General features: G+C 40.3%; 1 protein-coding gene across 9 annotated transcripts in view; it reads left to right on the top strand.

Annotated features, from left to right (window-relative positions):
- The window catches only part of GAB1 (GRB2 associated binding protein 1), a 93,998-nt gene that overhangs the window by 15,814 nt on the left and 60,028 nt on the right, over positions 1–18,156 (top strand). For 7 of the 9 annotated variants that reach the window (XM_042051908.1, XM_042051909.1, XM_042051907.1 and 4 more), the window contains exon 1: positions 10,700–10,813. The exons of the other annotated variants lie outside the window; for them this stretch is intronic. In XM_042051908.1, coding sequence (XP_041907842.1) covers positions 10,715–10,813 — 99 coding nt within the window. In that variant the 5' untranslated portion in view covers positions 10,700–10,714. Of the gene's footprint in view, positions 1–10,699; positions 10,814–18,156 lie in introns of those variants that run through there. 9 annotated transcript variants of the gene reach the window in all.

Below are 18,156 nucleotides of genomic sequence, written 5' to 3'. Positions count from 1 at the left end.
TAGATCTATCTCTGGTTTTAAACTCTGAACTAAGTTTGGAATTAAGTGATAAAACTATTTTCTGAACTGTTAGAACTAGAGGGTATTTTTTTCTTTCTGTTCTCAATCAAGACTGATTTCTTCTGTTACAAAGGATTTTTGAGGTTATTCTATTCACTTGTGTATTTTTGTGAAATGCTCTTATGTCTATACTGAGGGAAGGAACTACATACATATTTTTCAGGAGACTTCATGGTGGAAAACATCTCTTTCTCTGTTTGGAAAGCATGTAGCAGGCTTTACGTGTAATTGCTTTTTTTTTAGTCTAATCTGGGCAGATTAAGAGATTCCTTTGTAGTTTGCTCATATGGAGATCCATGAAGGCCAAAATGGCTTGAATTTGTGCATAGGAACAATTGTCAGAATACAGACTGGTGAGCACGGGAAATTATCTCTGCTCTTTTGGGAGTGCTGCCAAGATAAGCTGCTGTCCTCTGTATCAGCTGTAAAGTTTCTTTGTGGTCATCCTTCAGTAAAGCCCCAAATAGGCATGCGTGGTTCGAATTCCACTGAGATATAAAAGCAAACACAAATATGAAAGCTGACCCCTGAAGGAATGCAATTTTAACTGTAAAGCCAAGATTTCTTTCATTTGATGATCTCACTACCCTAATAATAAAATAATTAGGTTTTTTAAATTTTATTTTTAATATAACAAAACCTGAAGGCAATGGAATTCGCAACATGTGTTCCTTCATCTGAATGGGGTAGAAAGCTTTGGTGTCTTCGGGTGCTTTCTACAGCATCAGTCTTGTCTTCCCTGGACTGTGTCTCTATCAGCTACTTTTCTCCCAAACTGTGTCAGGCAAGTGTGAAGTGTTTTGGAGCTGGAAGATACATTTACAGTGGTGATATGGCCACTGGGCCTACTGATTTCTATTTTCACAAGTCTGTCAAAAATTCTCTAAGAATGATGTATGACAAAGCAGAATTAATTACTCTGCACAGGAGGTAATCCCTGTATTGTATGTGCCATCCCTTCCAACTCAGAATATTCTGTGATTTGATGATAATGTAATCCAAGCCTGTTGCTGTCCAAGAGGAAATAGTTGCATGAGCCTCCTCACCAGGATGTGACACAGATCAAGACACCAAGGGCTGCTGCTGGTTGAGCTAAAACTGACCAGGCTGCATGTTTTGAGTTTTGCAATGACCCTGATTGGGGGAAAAAGATAGAACTGTCTGCATATCGATAGAAAAGCAAGTTGGAAGTGGTCCAGACAAGTTTGTGCACTCTCCAATTGTTCTGCTGCATCAATCTGTGCAAAGTATTCCTGGAAGGGGAGTCCGGGAGGGGGGTGGAGAAGGTGATGACTTGTTATTTTCTGATCTTGCTAACCTGCAGTGTTCTTAATGGGAATAACTGGAAATGAAGAGGCTACTCAGGTGTAATGAGGTTTAACTAATGTAACCAATGTTTCAACTTGTTCTACTGCATGTTTGCTCTAAGGCTTGTTTACGTATTGTATAAGCCAAACTCGCCTGTCTTGTTGGGTGAGTGTGGTTAAAGTCTGCAGAGCTACGTGAATGTACTGTGATATCTTACATAGCATTAGCAAAATATGGCCCTGTGCTATGACACACTAATGGCACCTGAAATCTCTGTGCTTTTCAGACACACCTCAGAATGATGATATCAATTTTTTGCAGATTGTGGGAAATTAGGCACATTCAAAGAATATCATGATACCAGTCTTTTGTATTTAAAAAATCAACCAAGGGACCTGAGTTCCTGACAGAGGCAAATGGGAGTTGCAGATTTTCTTATTGATGGTCTTCTGGGTTGTTCTGAAATGTAGTGAAAATGTTTGTGTTGATGGACAGTTTGTATCAAGTGAGGTGACTTATTTTTCTTTTTTTTAAACCCCTTTCCCAAGATCACTGCCTTCTTGGTCTTCTGGTGACCTTTTGGAGTTCATCACAGGAGTGTTTTTGGTATTTCATCTACTATAGCTACTATGAACAGCTTCTTTCACTGAAAAGATCTAGTGTAAAAAGAATGTAATAGTCATTCAGGATAACACTTCCATTGCTAAGGATAACTTTCTTTTCCTCTTAGACTAAGCTTCATGAGTTAATACTAAGCAAAATCTAGTAAAGAATTTTTCAAGTGAGCCAGTTAATCAGAGCTACTGTAAGTTGGTCGCTGTTGTGCTGAACAGAGAAACATGAAATTAGTCTGGTTTTGAACCAAGTTCTGCAGCTAATATATTTTTTGCCAGTTTTGTTCATGAGAACTGCTTCAGCTATCGAATCAGGTCTGTTGTAAAAGTTTGGGGGTTTGATGCTTAGAATTGCTTTTTGTTGTCCCTTTTGAACATTAGTATCTAATATTTACTTATCTCTAAGAATCTGAAGTTTCTCAAAAGACTTGAAGTTTCCCTCAAGAGTTATATCAGAATTGCTATCTAGATGAATTGAAGTAATTATAATCCATTGATTTAATGACCTTTGTAGAAAAATGTTTTGATAAAATAGAAATATTTGTTATTTCTGTCATAGTAAAAAATGAAACATTTTAATTTTAACATGAAAGCAATAATAAAATTTAATCAGAATACTAAAAATACAACTCCACTGACATTTTCAGATTATTTTTTTCTTTTGCTCTCCCCACTCTCTCAAAAGGTTGGAAGGAAGTGTAGCTTCATAATCTTTGAGTTTCCTGACTTTTCCTATTTTGATAGCCTTCCTGATGTGCTTATCATAGTTTGCTTGGGATGGATTATTCAGAGTTTTTTAGGGTAACTTAAAGTGGAGATAGTGAGCATATATTTATGTATAGCTTACCACATGTCTTGTGTCTCAATATTTCTGAGCAGTTATCTGACCTCTATAATCTGTGTTACAGAAAGAAGATTCGTGCAAAATGCTGGTTTTATAGCAGTAGAGGCCATGACCCACAGTGATTTTTATCTGGAAATAATAGCTAGAAGGGAAAATGTTCCCTTGTTTGAAACTTCTCAGTAGTTTGGGTTTTCGGTGGTTTGGGCTTTTTTTTTCATTATTTGAATTTTCAGTCCAATTATTTTGTGTGCCATATAAGAAACTGCTGTCTTCATACTATAGTGACGTTAGCCCAGTGTGTGGGTACCACAGGGATGAAAATCTGACTTTCCCTGGGATCCAGAGGTACTGGTGGAGCCAGTGAGGGGCATGGAGCACTGTGAAGGTGCTGGACTTCACAGTTCTTTATTGCACTGTCTGACATTCCTGTGTGTCAAGAAACCTACAGGCAGAAGATCAGCCTTGAAGTAAAGGAAATTGTGACTGGTAAATTTTAAACTTACTCTGGAGCAGAATAGGTTTATCTAGCAAACTGGAGATAGTAGAGGAATTGCTTGCTGCTCTTACTGCCTTAAACCTCTGAGAGGTTGCAGAGAAGAACTGAGTAATGTGGTCTGCATGCACTGTGGGTGATTGGATGGCCTTGTATATTTACATTTGACTTATTATAATATAGTAATTCTTCGTCTTCTAAAATTAGCGAAGCACAGCACAATTATAATACTTTCATGCTTCAGGATAAGCTTTGCATTTCATTAGTTCATTGGTTCTTATTTATGCTATGTCAGTTCAGGAAGAAAAATGTTAAACTGGAATAACTTGTTTTGAAAGTTCAGTACAAGTGTGTGCTTTCTTCATCTCTAGTTTTGAATCTCCCACCTCTTCCCTTAATGTGAGAGTCTGCCTGGCTGTCCTCTCTGTTGAGTTGTAGACATCACCACAGAGCAGCATCAAAGCAGTTTATTTGCTTTCAAATACATGCATATATTTGATGAGAAGTTTTTTAGTTGACACCCCACTAAATCCTCCTGGTTTTTTTCTTCCCTCCCCACGCAAATATTTTTAGGACAAGATTTACTGGTAAAAATAGTAACTCATTAGAGGCACCTTGCTTTAGCTGAGTTACGCTTCTCATTAGAAACTGGTGTTTGTGCCTGTCCATGTGGTGGCCTTTGTCACCTCAAGGGCACCATGCTCTGAGTGGCCACTTCTTTCTCCTAAGTCATGGCCTTCAGCAACAGTGGTTTGTAACTGTTTGGGGAGGAAGTTTGGTCAGTAATGTGAGGGCAGCTTTTCTTCTCCCCCCTCACCTTACCCCCTGTTGGGTGTAGGGCTGGAGGCTGCTCCCTGCACCTCCCTCTCCTGCTCTGGGGCTCTTAGTCCGTGCACAGCTTTCCAAGGAGACCACCAAGTATGTCTGACTGTCCCCAGGGAATCCCCAGAAGTTCCTGCCCCTCTGCCTTGGGCTGGCACTGCTGCTTTGCTTGTGCACCTTGCGGGGTCTCTCCCACCTGGGCTGGATGCTGGTGGGAACGGAGATGCCTGTGTTCCTACGGGAAGCCAGGCTCTTGTGTTTATCTTCCTCAAGCGCTGCTTTAAAGTTATCTGGCAAGGAGTGCATGCTCTTTAAAGATCATAGTCTTGCAGTATTTTTATGGATACTTTGAAAGGCAAAAGAGCACTCTTGGGTTAGCAGGCAGATGAATGGATGTGGCCCTGGGGCCTCCCGCACTGCTGGAGCGCTGCGCTAATGAACCCTTCAGACAAAACCAGAAGGATGAGCCAGTCAGCAGTCACATTTCTCTTCCTCCTATGGCTTGGTGCAGAGGCTGGAGTGAAAGATGAAACACTCGCCCTTAGACCACTCTTCAGAGTGCAGCCACCTACTTCATCTCGGGGTTTTTCCTCACAGTTGATGTTAATGGAAATGGCCTTTTTTGCCACACATTTTTCTTGCTCAGAGGCTTCTCTGTGACTTTGTAGTGAAGTCATAAAAGCTCAAATCTTTGCTATCGCAGCCCTTGCCATAGCAACATGCGTCATAGCCGAATAATTATTTATTTAATGGGTTTAATTATGAAAACTGGGAAAGGCACTTATGAAAACTGGATCAGGTAGGGAGAAAAAAACCCACTAGTTTTAAAGTAAAACCAAAAACCAGCAACACTTTCATGATAGCCTGAGACAGGAATAAGTTAAGTACTGCAACCTTGGTTTTAACTACTTTACTTTCTTCTCTGTCTGCCTTTTCCTCCTTTTAAAATCGCTTTTTCTTGTCCACTGTGCAAAAACTGTGCAGCTGCTTCAGTGATTCCCTCCCCCCACCCCATTTTCAAACCTATAAATACATTTCCTTTGTCATGTTGTTCCCTAAAATCTTTGCTTCCAGATAGCTTTGTTATTTAAAATCTTTCATCTTTGAATTTCATACTATCATGTAAAAAATAATTAGAAAGCCTGAAATCAAATGCTCTTTTTCGGTCTTTAAATTTTAGATTGTCTACATCTTTCTCTCCATATGTTCAGAAATCAGTGTTTCTATTGACAAGCCTTCTCAGAAAGAACCCTCTACAGGAATAAAATTTAAAGTATTTAAGAACATACAGACACTAGCGCATTCTTAGAGTAGAGAAACTATGTATTTTTTATAACAATCACTTCTATGCTCTGGAGGATTTCCTCATTTATTATTATCAGTGTATACACCAAAAGTTACACGATCTGCAGCAACTGGTGGACTGATCGCTGATTAGCAGTGGTTCTTTTTCCTTCGTTCATGAGGAAAGAACGAAATGAGACAAATAACTTTATTGATTCCCCTCCTCTGCTACCTGCAGAGAGCTTTGTGGGACATAATCTTTCTTTTCTTCCTTGGAAAATTACTTATTTGAATTTTATTCCACAGATGTGACACAAGACTGTGTACAAGACTCACAGACTGATAATAGTATGTTGGGAGAATAGTCTTGCATTAATGGTTACACTCTTGTATCTTCTTGGCTGCCCACAAAAGTCTGCCTTTTGGAATTGCAATGAGGGAGTGCCTTAGACTTGGGAGCTACTTTGTGGCATTGCTCTTCACAAGAGGAATCAGCAAAACCCTTTGGCATTAAAAACAGAAAAGATGAAAGGAAAAAAGGCAGTTCTAAAAGCAGACTGTGGGGTGATGAGTTCTTGCTGGTCCAAATGCTGTGTGAGTGACATGTATTTTTTAACCTGTGGATGCAAACCACCTGAGGGCAAATGAATGCATGTGCCCCCTGGGCTACCACAGCAGAGCCTCAGAAGTATGGTTCTGTAGCTTTGCGAAGTTCACGGATAGACTTGGTGGTGGTCCAACAAAGCATACTTTTATACTGCTATTTAATCTTTACTCTGCATTGAATCCAAGCGTAAGTTTAATATTCACAATATTGCTTTGTAAGTTTCTCTAGGCCTTCAAAGAAAAAGCCATAGCATGTTAAAAGTACTAATGCAAAGGTATCCAGAAGTGTGCACAAACTCATAATGTATCTCTCTTTACAGCTGTTTTGACTTAAACTGTCTCTTTTAGTCAAGCTTCCAAAATTTAGAGGAAACTTGCATTGGAAAGTTTTCAATTAAAAATAGAAGGAGAGCTCCCATTTAAAATCACAACACTATACTGTCAATTTGGATAACCAAGAGCTATCTGAGGTCATCCGCAGCATGTTGTGATCCTTGTCTTGGTTTTGAAAGACAGGTGTCTACTAAGGAAGGCAGGAGCCTCCCTTGGATAGAAAATGTAACCCCCTTCCCTCCAAATTATTAAAATTTTGAAATTAAGGGATTTTCAGGCAAAGATATGAGAATAACAGTTCTTTACTAATATATACAACAGGGCAATAATACAGAAATATTGGCTTAACCTGACAGAGTCAGAGTACAACCTGACACCCTGTTGGTCAGGGTGGTGGTAGCAGTCGGATTAAATGGTGGCTGCAGTCCTCCTGAAGTGATAGATGTGGTTCTGTTGAAGCGGTGATCTTGTAGAAGGGTCTGGTCTTCCTCTGAGGGTCCAGTGGTGGTTACGTAGCTCTTGTCCTCTGGGAATCCAGTAGATAAGAGCTGCCTGTGGTGTTCCAAACCTTAGATTATATCCAGGTAGGAATGTTTGGTTCCTCCCCCTGGGCGGAGCATCTCACAATGGGATGATGTAATTTTATGGGTCAGGCAGTGAGGCTTGATAGCTCAGTAACAGAAAATATCTCTCCTGAGGGAGTTATCAGAGATATGTCATGGAAAAAACAAAGAGCACTGCCCCACCCGGTTTTAACAGACAGTGATAGAATACATGCTTTTGGTTACATCTTACATTGTAACCTAAGACAATACTGTTGGCTGAGGAACTTGGGGTATCTTGTTGGTGTCTGACTTGGTGTGTCCAGCAGATGCTTCTCTATTAGAGTGAATTTACCAGGGATCAAAAGTTTGTTGTTTGGGTGTAGTGCAGCCTTTGCATTTGGAAAGGCAGGTGAAGTTCTGACAGTGTCCTTTCCTCCTAAGCTACTCCCCCCTTTTCTGCATCAAAGTGGGTCTTCTACATGTGGGTCAGCACCCAGAGTTTGTAGTTGCTGGGCAGGAATGTGTGTGTATATTGTTTCTTTCTGCAGCAGAAACGTAGCACATCCACAGTGAAGCTCTGCAGTCTCCTTGAATGACTGTCCTGATTTAACCCCAGCTGGCAACTGTGTAACAGTTACTTGGGAAGACCGAACATCCCTCCTTCCGTCTTCTTCCCTCCCCTTTCTATGCTGAGCATGGTGTTACATGGCCTGAAACATCCCTTTGGTCAGTCAGGGTCAGCTGTCCTGGCTGTGTCCCCTCCTATCTCCTTGTGCATCCCCACCCCCCCTCACGAGTGGGATGAGAGGCAGAAAAGGCCTTGGCTCTGTGTAAGCCCTGCTCAGCGGTGACAAAAAGCATCCTCATTATCAAAGCTGCTTCCAGCACAAATCCAAATTATAACCCCATACCAGCTACTATGAAAAAAATGAACTCTAGCCCAGCCAAAAGCAGCACATTGACACTTTAAGGAAAATGGTGTAGAAGAAGATGTGCAGGTGGACTTCTTTCTCTGCTGTTGCTTATCTTTGCTGGATTCCTCTTCTATTGATGTGATGAATGCTCCTACTTCATACAGAAACTTTCGTTCTTATCTTGGGCTCTGAGTATAGCAATCTGGAGTAGCTGGCCTGCAGCAGGCAGACTGTGCTTCAGAGGAGAGGTGCTTTACTGGGAGCTTTAGAAGTGAGCCTACACCTGCTGAGAAGGGAGTGGTGGGAATAACTTGCACCTAAGAATACAAACAAGAAAAGCCAAAAGGAATAGGAGAACTTCGTAATGTTACAGTCTCTTCCATTTTCTTAAAGTAAGGTCATTAAATTCACCCTTTGTTTCCTTAAAGCTTTCGCTGGGTGTGGGAAGCCTTAGCCTTATAATCCAGAAACTGTTGATAAAATCCTGTTTCTTCCACTGCAGTTTTTTTATCTTTTTTTTCTTGCCAGTATCTTGACAGCGAAACTGTATTTCTTCAGAGGAAGATCAGATGTTCTTTTAACATTGCACCAAAACTGTACCACTTAACCATGTTTTGATGCATAATGTAATCAGCTTGATTGCTTTTTAATATGTCATTCAGACCTACAGTTGCTGTCAGCTGGGCTGAATCTGTTCTCTTGGGGAATTTCAGTATTGCTTTTTGGTGGATCACAGCACCTGGTGGTAACAGGGTTTTTTTCCTTAGGTCTAAATCTGTGTCCCAGGGAAAATGGTGACTTTACAGGGGAAAGCTTGCTACAGCGGGGATACTGTAACACGCCTATATCAAACCAGGAGTCCCGTGGAAAGGAAATATATATGTGGACAGATTCTTGGTAGATGTTTCAGAGATGTTTATTTCTCCAGCCGCATGGCCGGAGCTCTGCCGAGGAACTGCTACAGTCACGAGGCCCGAGGGTCCTTCTGCCCGCGCAGGGAACACAAACCAACCAATGGGAACGAGGCTGAGCAGGGGCAGGGAAACCCCGTGCCTGTGCCCTCAGGGCCCCTCTCCCAGGGCTCCATGGCAGGGGGGAGGGACCCCAACAAAAGCTGAAGCAAGGTGTGAAGAATGTGCTGGGTTCTTGGTCTTCCTTCTGGGGAGGAGAAGGGCTGAACAGAGCTCAGCCTTTCTGCACGAGTACCAGGTGGCACAGCTGCACTGGTGTATGACAGGCATAAGTGATGCTGGGTACATACCTTGCAGGTTTTCTCAGGAGGAGAATCTGAGGAAGATGAAGTGGCAGCCTGGAAACTGTGCTTCTGAGAAGTCTTCTTCTTGGATATTAGTTGTGCATGGCTTATTATTGTTTGATCACTGCAAAACTAGTACTAAATTGTAACAGCTTTAAATGTGTTCTGTTTACTTTGCAAATCACAGTGCCAGGTTCCATTAAGAGACAGGGTTTTTCTTTAGAGTGTTTTGAAAGGCTTTATTGACAGTATGAGGTGTGAAAATAAGACATACATGTGGCTGTACTTTTTTTATTCTTCCCCATCTGAGTGTTGTAGCATCTTTAATATGAATGTGATCTCACTAAAATACCAGATGGTTGAATGTGGAACCTTTTCATGTTGTGCATTCTTCATTAATTATGAACTAGACAGGCTTGACTAATTAAGATTTTCAGTTTTCTTATTGGGGGTGTGCTGGTCCTAGAAAATACAGGTGCTTCCATTTCTCCTTCATTTAAAGGAAATATAAAAAACAACCTAAGCAAATCAAACCCATGTGGGCTCATTAGAAATCTGCAAGTGACATAGGTAAGAAATTACGTTTGGCATTTTCATGTGTTTGCTTGCTTAAGCATACTATTATAGCTCTAAGTATTCAGAGACCTTTCTCTTAACAGCAGTGTGCCTAATTTTCTGTGGCAAGATGCTTGGCTGCAGCTTGAATGAGTTAAAAATGGCAAGTAGCTGTTTTATATATAGTGGGCACAAAAAAAAAAATGGAACATAATGAAGTACTTGTGAAGTGTCCTTAAGGAAGAAAAAGGTCTCTGTGTGGGAGTGTGAGGAAGGATTAAAAGAGACAGTTGTTAATCCCTCTCCCCTCTTTTTAAAGAAAGAAGGATAACACTGGAGAAAAACTATCGCTAATTAGAAAGACTTAGAGATAAGAGCATATTGGTTAAAACCAGGCTAATAACTCACCCTTTCAGGCTGATTTTGCACTGCAAATGACTTTATTTTGCATAAAATACAGATACTGGTTTCTTATTTTCATGTCTGCTTCTTTAGCCTTTCCTCCTTCTTTCCTTTCTCTGTAGAAAACTTTTTGGCGAGGCTATTGATGCAAATTTGACCTTTAAGTTTTTGACTGAACAGCTCGTGTATCAGGAAATAGCTTAGAATGTGCAAGATAATTTATTGCAGGAATTTGGTGCATTTTATCACTCTTTGAAACTTCCAAGGCCTTTTGAAACTCCATCTCTTTAATCTTACCCTTTACCAAGGGGAGGTTCTGCTTGTCAAGTGTCCGCGCAGGGTGCTCAATGGTGAGGCTGAGGAGGTGGTTGCCTTGTAAGTGCCTTGCTGCGTGAACAGTGACAGCTATCCAGCAGGGAGGGGGATGTCTCTCTGTCTTTTTTTGTTTTGCACCAAGCTGTGTTCTGTGTTAGGTGGCACAGCAGGTGCCAGCATGGGTAGCGCTCCAGTGCTGGTGCTGTGTGAGCAAGCAGCTCTCTTGCCCATCTCTCTGCCCACTGGCTGCCAAAGGGAGCTTGCTGAGCAGAGAGTGCAACCCCCTGCATTTCCTCTAGCTGTCCCTTGCCTATTCCTTCTGTGGCCATATAAATATGGAGCAGTTGAAGTCACTCAGTTGGCTATGGGCCAGCCTGTGCTGGATGTGCAGCTGGATGTGAAGACCACTCTAACACACAGGCAGGGATGTGAGCCATGGAGAGGGGCAGCACCAAGGGCAAAGGTATGTCTGGTCTTTCTGTACTGCTCTCTTCAGCATATCCAAATCGTGCACTTGACATTTCCTGGATTCTCCTTACTAGACTCCCTTTCTCTCCCACTGGGATAATTCTACTTTCTCTCTGGTTAGGCAGAGCAGTGCTGATTTGTAAGCTAATGGTCTGCCTCCATTAAGTCATTAAGCAACCGTGCTTCATCTTGTTCAACAGGCTTGGCTTTTAAGGTCAGTAGATCTCTGTGTAACAAAAGGGCAGGTGTACATCTATAAGCATATAATAAAAATCAGACTTTTTAAAATTGTAGCAGGAGTTCTTTGCACGTGATTACTACTGGTACAATAAATAGAAGTAGCAACTCAGATTATTATCATCATTATTATCTTGAAAGTTTCTGTTTCCCTTTTCTTTTTTGGAAAAAATCAAGCATTTTGCCTAAAATAATACAGAGGTTACTAAATTAGGGTGAAAAAAAATATGTGAAATCTGAAGTCATCTTGACTGGGATTTCATGTCCTAAATTGATAAACCCATTTCACAGGCATAGAACTGGTATTTCTCTTTGCTTGTACTCTCAGTGACTCTTTACTTGGATATAAAGAAACTGTGTGGTAGAACACAGGATTTACTACAGTAGGTAATATGCTTTTTCTTGAAACAATGTTGATCAACTGTAATAAACATTGAAATACAGTCTTTGCTATTGCAGTAGCTTTTTCAAACTGCTGTGCTACTGAAATGATCTGTGTTTATGTTCAAAACTGTGATTTCTAGTTTACCAAGGCTGTTGCAAAACATTTCATTTCTTCTTAGTGCATTAGGTCTGGCAAGTGCCTCACTCCATGCTTTTAAGAAAAACTGTGAAAGACAAAGAGAAATGAGGAAGGAAAGTGTGTTTTGCAGACATCCTGCACACTTTGTCTCCCTCCATGTGAAGAACAGACTTTTTCCCTGCCTCGTGCAGCACCTGTGTTAAAGAAACTTTGGTGAGATAATGTATTGTCCAGAGATAAATGGTGTTCACTCCTCAAGTGAGAAAATATAGAACTAACCTTGGCTGCTGTCATGTTCTGGGTAGTGGTGTTCTCATACTGAAAATAAACTTAACTCTTCCACTATTTCTGCTTTTAGGAGTTGTTGTACTGACTTTGCTTTAAAGGAGAAACTTAGCTCTGACTATGCTTTCAAGCTCACCCAACAGTAGTAAACACTCATGTGAAGGTTTTTGTTCTGTGTTTTTTTTTGGTTTTCTGTTTGTTTTGTTTTTTAACTGTAGACTTTGGGATAGGTGCTTATAAGACTGGGATGTGAGATATTTCTTGATTTGTATAAATTCTTGTGTCTTATACATGCAGTTTTAACTGTAACTGGCTTTTGTCTTGTAAGGCTTGATCGAACACTTTCCTCTGGCTGCATTTAACTACCCAGTTAAAAGCATTGGAGAATAATTTGCAAAGTGTGTTCTGAGTGGCAAATCTATAACAGCCCATATGAAATACAACTAGGATTTCTTATTTAGGTGTCAGGATCTGATGGTAATACAGAATGAGAATATTTGTAGAGAGAAGTGAAATAGTTCCCAGTCATTTATTTCAGTACGACTTAGTCTTTCTGTGTGCTTAGTAAAAAAAAAAAATACAGAATATTAAATGTCCCAGAGACAACTGGGGAGATGGCAAGGTTTTCTACCTTTCCTGTCTGTCAAACCAGATGGCATAAAAGTGACTTTGAGCTGTCTTGTGGTTTTAAATTTTTTCCTCTGTGTGTGCTTCTCCTGGTGTATGTATTTTTTGGTAATAGTTCTTAGGAGTACCAGGAGTATCACTTGTGCTTTATTACAAGTAGTTTGTGTACTCATGGCATAAATACCAACCTCTTTGCTTCACCTCAATATGAACAAAAATGTTTTGTTTATGCTCTGCTCTTATCCATAACTATTGAATTAATTATTTGTAGGTCTCAGATTAAAATTTCCTGTTAAAATACTTGCATAATTCCTGTTGAAGTATTTCTTAGCCTTTCATAATCTAAGACAAAAGAAACATGATGTCTGACAGGAGTTGCTGCTTTCTCTTCAGGAGCCAGTGCTTTCTCTTCATATTGTCTCCTTTCAGTTGTTTACTCTACAAACTTGGTTTTATTTCACATTGACAGGATTACAACAACAACATGGCTTATGTCTTTCCTAACACATCCCTAGTAAATAAGATAAATGTGTATTTCCTAGTGATTGATGTGAGTCAATTGGCTAAATACCATGACAGCTGAGAGGTGTCAAATGCAAGAGTTGTTAGTTTGGACTCCGTGCAATGCCTTTTGTTGTCACTGTTGATATTTTGCACATGTAAACCCAAAGTCAGTGTGGCAACTGGAGTTTTGCCTGGTGTTTTGTTTTTTTTTTCTTTTCTTCTTTTTGACTTCTGAAAAGCTGAGACTTGGTTTGCTCTTGGAACTACTGCTGTTTGTGCTGGGCTGCTGGATGTCTAAACATGGACTGAAGTTGTTGTGAAAACAGTAGCCTATAACCAAAATTTTGGAATTTGCACCTGTGGGCAAGGTCTCTTTGAGATTCTTGTGCTACTTTTGGACCTGCAGGTGATAGCAAGAATAGTCTTGCGTTCACATAGTATTTCAGAAAAATTCCTTGCATGTGACATGAAAGAGAAGGAACAGTTGCATAAAACAGATGCTTGAATGCTTTTGCATGTGTGTTGCCCAGTGAAGGACCCTCTACAGTTTACCCAATGTATGAAATTTGTTCAAATTAATAAAGCTTCTTTTTTGATAATCCATTTGTGAAGCTGCTGGTTTTGCTGCATAGAAGCGGAGAGGAGAAAGAGGCAAAAGAGCTTTTTTTTTCTTCTTGCTTACACAGTTAATCCAACCCATTTTTATCATAATAAGAAATGTTTTCTATGCTTACTAAAATGGATCCTTAGCTTTGTATGTGGCTTAATTTTTAACTCCTTGAACTATTCTTGGTTTTATCAAGATGAAGATTATAACTGGAAAAAAGGAATACAATGCTCTACTGTCCCATGTACATGTTGTTGTAAGCCTCAGCAGCCTTGAATCATTCAGTGTAACTCTGATTGGTTTGCTCAGTTCTTCACCATTTTTAGAGGATTCCCCCCTCCCCAAGACTATTTCCTTCATTTAAATTCTTTGTCTGATATCATTTAGACTGAGGAAAACAGTCATTCTTATTAACATGAAACTGAGGTCATTTTGATGTCATTCTTCAGAAAGAATTTAAATTTCTTTGCAACAGGACACTACTGTGAAAACTGACTCTTTAAAATGAACTACTTTTTTTGCATTGTAATTTCAGCTGGGCCTTTAATCGAAGGCAATTCAGTTAAGTCTCTACATCAGCTTTAGTCTGTGAAACTTATTATAATTTTTGTCTGAATAGTTGGCAGTGTGATTAATATTTCTGTGACTTAGTATTCTAATAGTAATGGCAGTAATGGGGAGATAATGAATTGAGGAAGTCGCCAAAAGTAGCAGTCAGTTTCTTCTGTAAGTGACAGTCACAGTGCTAAAGTACACCAAGAGCAGTCACAGTCCAAAAGAAACGCATCAGTAACAGTTTAAAATCATAGCACCACGTCTTGATGGCATCTTTTGTTTTCTTAATGGAAGAAGTGTCATCAACGTGTTGTTAGGCCAGTCCTAGTCACCCATTTTTACAAATGGTAGCAGAAGACTTCTAAGATTCCTTTGTTGGCTCTGAGATGTAGGACACAGCTAATTAGCAAGCTCCTTCATTTGAAGCGTCTTCATAAGAGATAATGCTTAATCATGGTTAATGACAGTATTTATTATAATAGTGGATAGTCTGGAGCTGCGTCAAATAGTGATTTGTTAGTCAATGCTGCTGAATAATTAGGTTGTTCCAGTAATCACCCTGTCCATTTTATTTTCTTGCAAGAACATCTTGTATTGAAATATTCTGACTGGCTTGCCATATTTGAACTGATATATCTTGATTATTTCTTGGACACATAAGTTTCCAAGATGATACTAACTGTCACCCTCTCCTAACTCCTCCTCAAAATGATTCAACTGTTTATTATTTTCTGCCCTACACCAGGAAGCAGGACAGTTCTTAGAGATCAGTTTTTCTATCCTGCAGGATGTGTAAAGTTGAGGCAACATTTTCTTCTTTGTTTTCCGTCACAGACGATGTAGGTTATCTCCAGGCAAGACTAACCTTAGGCTTGTGAGACTCTGTAGTGGCAAAACTTTACTGTGCAGAATTTAGCCATCTATTTTTGCTACACACGCCCAGTCATTACTAGTTTTTTTTTTTAGTTTACACAATTATCTTCTGTAGATAAAATGAGTTACTTTTTATAATTTAATTAGCATTTACACAATATGGCGTAGCTTAGATGACCCTTAATCACTTGTGATTCAACTTGTTGGATGAGCAAATTTGCCAGTACTTATTTTATGGAAAACACAGAAATGAAACTTTAAACTGTATGTTAGCACAACTGCATCCCTCAGACAACTGTGTCATATTGAGCAATGCCGGGAGGACAGTTGATTGCAGGAAGTCTAAAAATACTTTGTATAAGTTCATTGCCTCAGACACACTTGAAGTGACTGGAAACTCAAATGTATGCTTGTTAATATCCTACAGCTTGCCGTTCCAGGGTTTGGAACAGAGAGCCTCTATAGAAAAAGTAATGAAACTTTGAATTTGCATTTAGAATAATGTGCTTAGGCAGTCAACTGTCTCATCCTGTGCAGAGTTGCTGTAGTTTCTCTTTCCCCCTGTAAACATCTGGGATTGTGATAATTCTCTGGATCACCTTGGAAAAACAACAGGATGTTACACTTGCAGGAAATCAATTGTTGTTCTCCCTGTCCTCTCAAGATACATGTCTGCAAGTGTGTGTGCACCCGTGCACAGCTGTGGGGAGATTCTTGGAGGATGAGCAAGAGTTGTTTTCTTTATGATCTTAAGAGGCACCTCTGATCAAGTACAAATAAATACAACCAGCTTTCCATTTTAAGTTGGAATCTGGAAGCCAAAGTATCAAAGATGCAGCCACGTGCAGTGTGTACAGACATCCTTCCTGCAAATGGCCTCAGAAAAACTGTGGCCCTAGAAGGAGGTTCAGTGGATGGCAAGGTGTGTGCCACCCCACAAATCCCTCCAGAGCAGGACAGGGCACAGAGCTGGCCCTGTGTGGGCAGGGCTTTGCACAAGTACACACTGTGTATTACTGCTAGCTAATGCTGCTTTAACTCATCAGGTCTTGGAGCTGATTAATCAGTTTTCCCTCTTCTTGCAGGTCTCTTTCTTCCATGGTATTTTGCACCTGGAACAGCTTACCCTATACATATGTCTTGTCTCTGATTTCATGTGTGTACTTCAGTGCTTCCCCCTCTTCCATAAAACTTGCTGTACTTTGTGAAATATTTCAAGTGTGCTTTTAGTAAGTAAAATTAATGAGACTGTTCTGTTTTTCTTTTTGACTGTAAATTTATACCATGAAATCTCATGTAGTTTCAATTCATATGTTAACAAATGACTACTTGGTAGTCTTGGAACAATGGTTGAAATCACTGTCTTACCAAATGTTGGTAATTTATAATTGTAAAATCATGTTTTTTCTGGTGTATGCATACCATATCTCTGTATGTAATAATGTAGAACAGAAATTAGGGGCAGGAGGCAGGTTCCAAAAAAAGATGTTATCCTTTATTTTCAGCCCTGAATCTGCACTACAGAGATTAGAAGATATCTCAGGCTGGTTATTAGCAACATCTTGGGTCTAGAGCTCACTCTGCTAGAGCTCTGCTGCCTCTGAAGACTTGTCTAGGCCAGCTTTTTATTTTGACTATTAGTAAGACAACGCCCTGGAGCTCCTTACTCTTCAGCTGGTCTGTCCCCTGGTAATGGTTGTTCCCTGCCCGCCTGTCTGAGAGGGCTGACGGGGGCTAAGCTCAGTAGAAGCAGTCAAGTTTCCTCGCTCGGAGCAGTTGGGATGCAGTGTGTTTATCAGCCTGTATATAAATATGTGTGTGTGTCTCATGCTGTTCAGGGAGTGTGTTCAGAGTGCTGGGCAGGAGCTGCGAGGACAGGCTGAGATATGCCTTTCTACAGACGTGGTCTTGGCGGTGCCGGGGAGCGAATATGTTGAGGTTTGTGGTTCTGAACTGCATCCATTACAAATCCTGTAGGTGAGGTTTGAAAGCATGCTGGCCTGAGGAGCACCTGCACTTTCCCAGGACAGACTCTTTTAAATATGCAAAATTACAAAAACACCCAGACAACCCCAATCCCATACGTAATGTGGTCAAATGTCCACCTCCAGAAGCATTTTCTCATCTTTAAAGTTTTCTGTGGGTGTAAGTTCCAGTGCAGCTTCACACTCTGCTTCATCATAATGGAGTCAGAAAGAAATTACTGTCAGGTGGGAAGATATTTCTTAAAGCCTTCTTTCAACATTTGCACCCATTGCAATGCCCTGGTTAGAAGTGTGGAGCAATCTGTAGGTTCTGACCAACGAGAAATGTGCCAGAAATAGCATGTTTTTATGACCCAAAAGGAGTTACCAGGCATCAAGCATGATTATAGTCTTGCATACCAAGCTTGAGATAATAATTTCCTGATATGTGGCAGTACTTGGAAAATTTTTTAAAATTATTTTTATAATTGCAGTTCACAAATCCCTATTTCCTACTTGTCCTGCACTGAAAATCAGTTTCTTCCTGTCTTTCACACTTTTCCATTCACTGGTTGCTTCATGTTCATGCAATTTTAAGATGCCTATCTTGCACTAGGAGAAGTGTTTTAGGACCTTGGAGATCAACAACAATAAGCAAATCCAGGAGTTGCATGAATCTATCACTTGGTTTCTAGCAAAAGGAAGGCAATTTCTTAATTTAGTCTACTCTGAATGATTGGTCACCTGCATGCATGAATTCTTACCTACTGCTCTCTCCTATCCCTCCTCCCCATTCCACATCCTCCAGAAAAACGAGCAGAAAGGTGAATAGTGACTTGATATGCTTGATTTTTTTTTTTCCAGGGCAACATTTTTTCCCCCTTTTTTGTCCTCTGAGCACTCTTGGTGATTCACTGGTCTTTCATGATAATGAGCAATTTCCTGGGTATCTCTGTGATGCTGGGTCTAGTCAGCAGTACAATGTGCTTATTTCTGGCCATGATGTGCCTTTCTGCTGTGAATAACGAAAATGATTGTGGGAGGAAAATGGTCCCACTGCTAAATGAGTGACAGAAAGTGTTGCAGTGGGGTCTCCTGCAACATGCATTAGACAGCAAGGCCCGTGGAAAGAAATAGGGACTGATTCTTGATAGAAGTTTCAG

Source organism: Corvus kubaryi, unplaced genomic scaffold (genome assembly GCF_017639235.1).
Source record: "Corvus kubaryi isolate FWS band 111438036 unplaced genomic scaffold, C.kubaryi_AGA036_p1.0 77, whole genome shotgun sequence".
In the NCBI taxonomy this organism is placed as follows: Eukaryota; Metazoa; Chordata; class Aves; order Passeriformes; family Corvidae; genus Corvus; species Corvus kubaryi.
The sequence above is the reverse complement of the archived record's forward strand: the minus strand, read 5'-3'. Positions and strand labels throughout refer to the sequence as shown.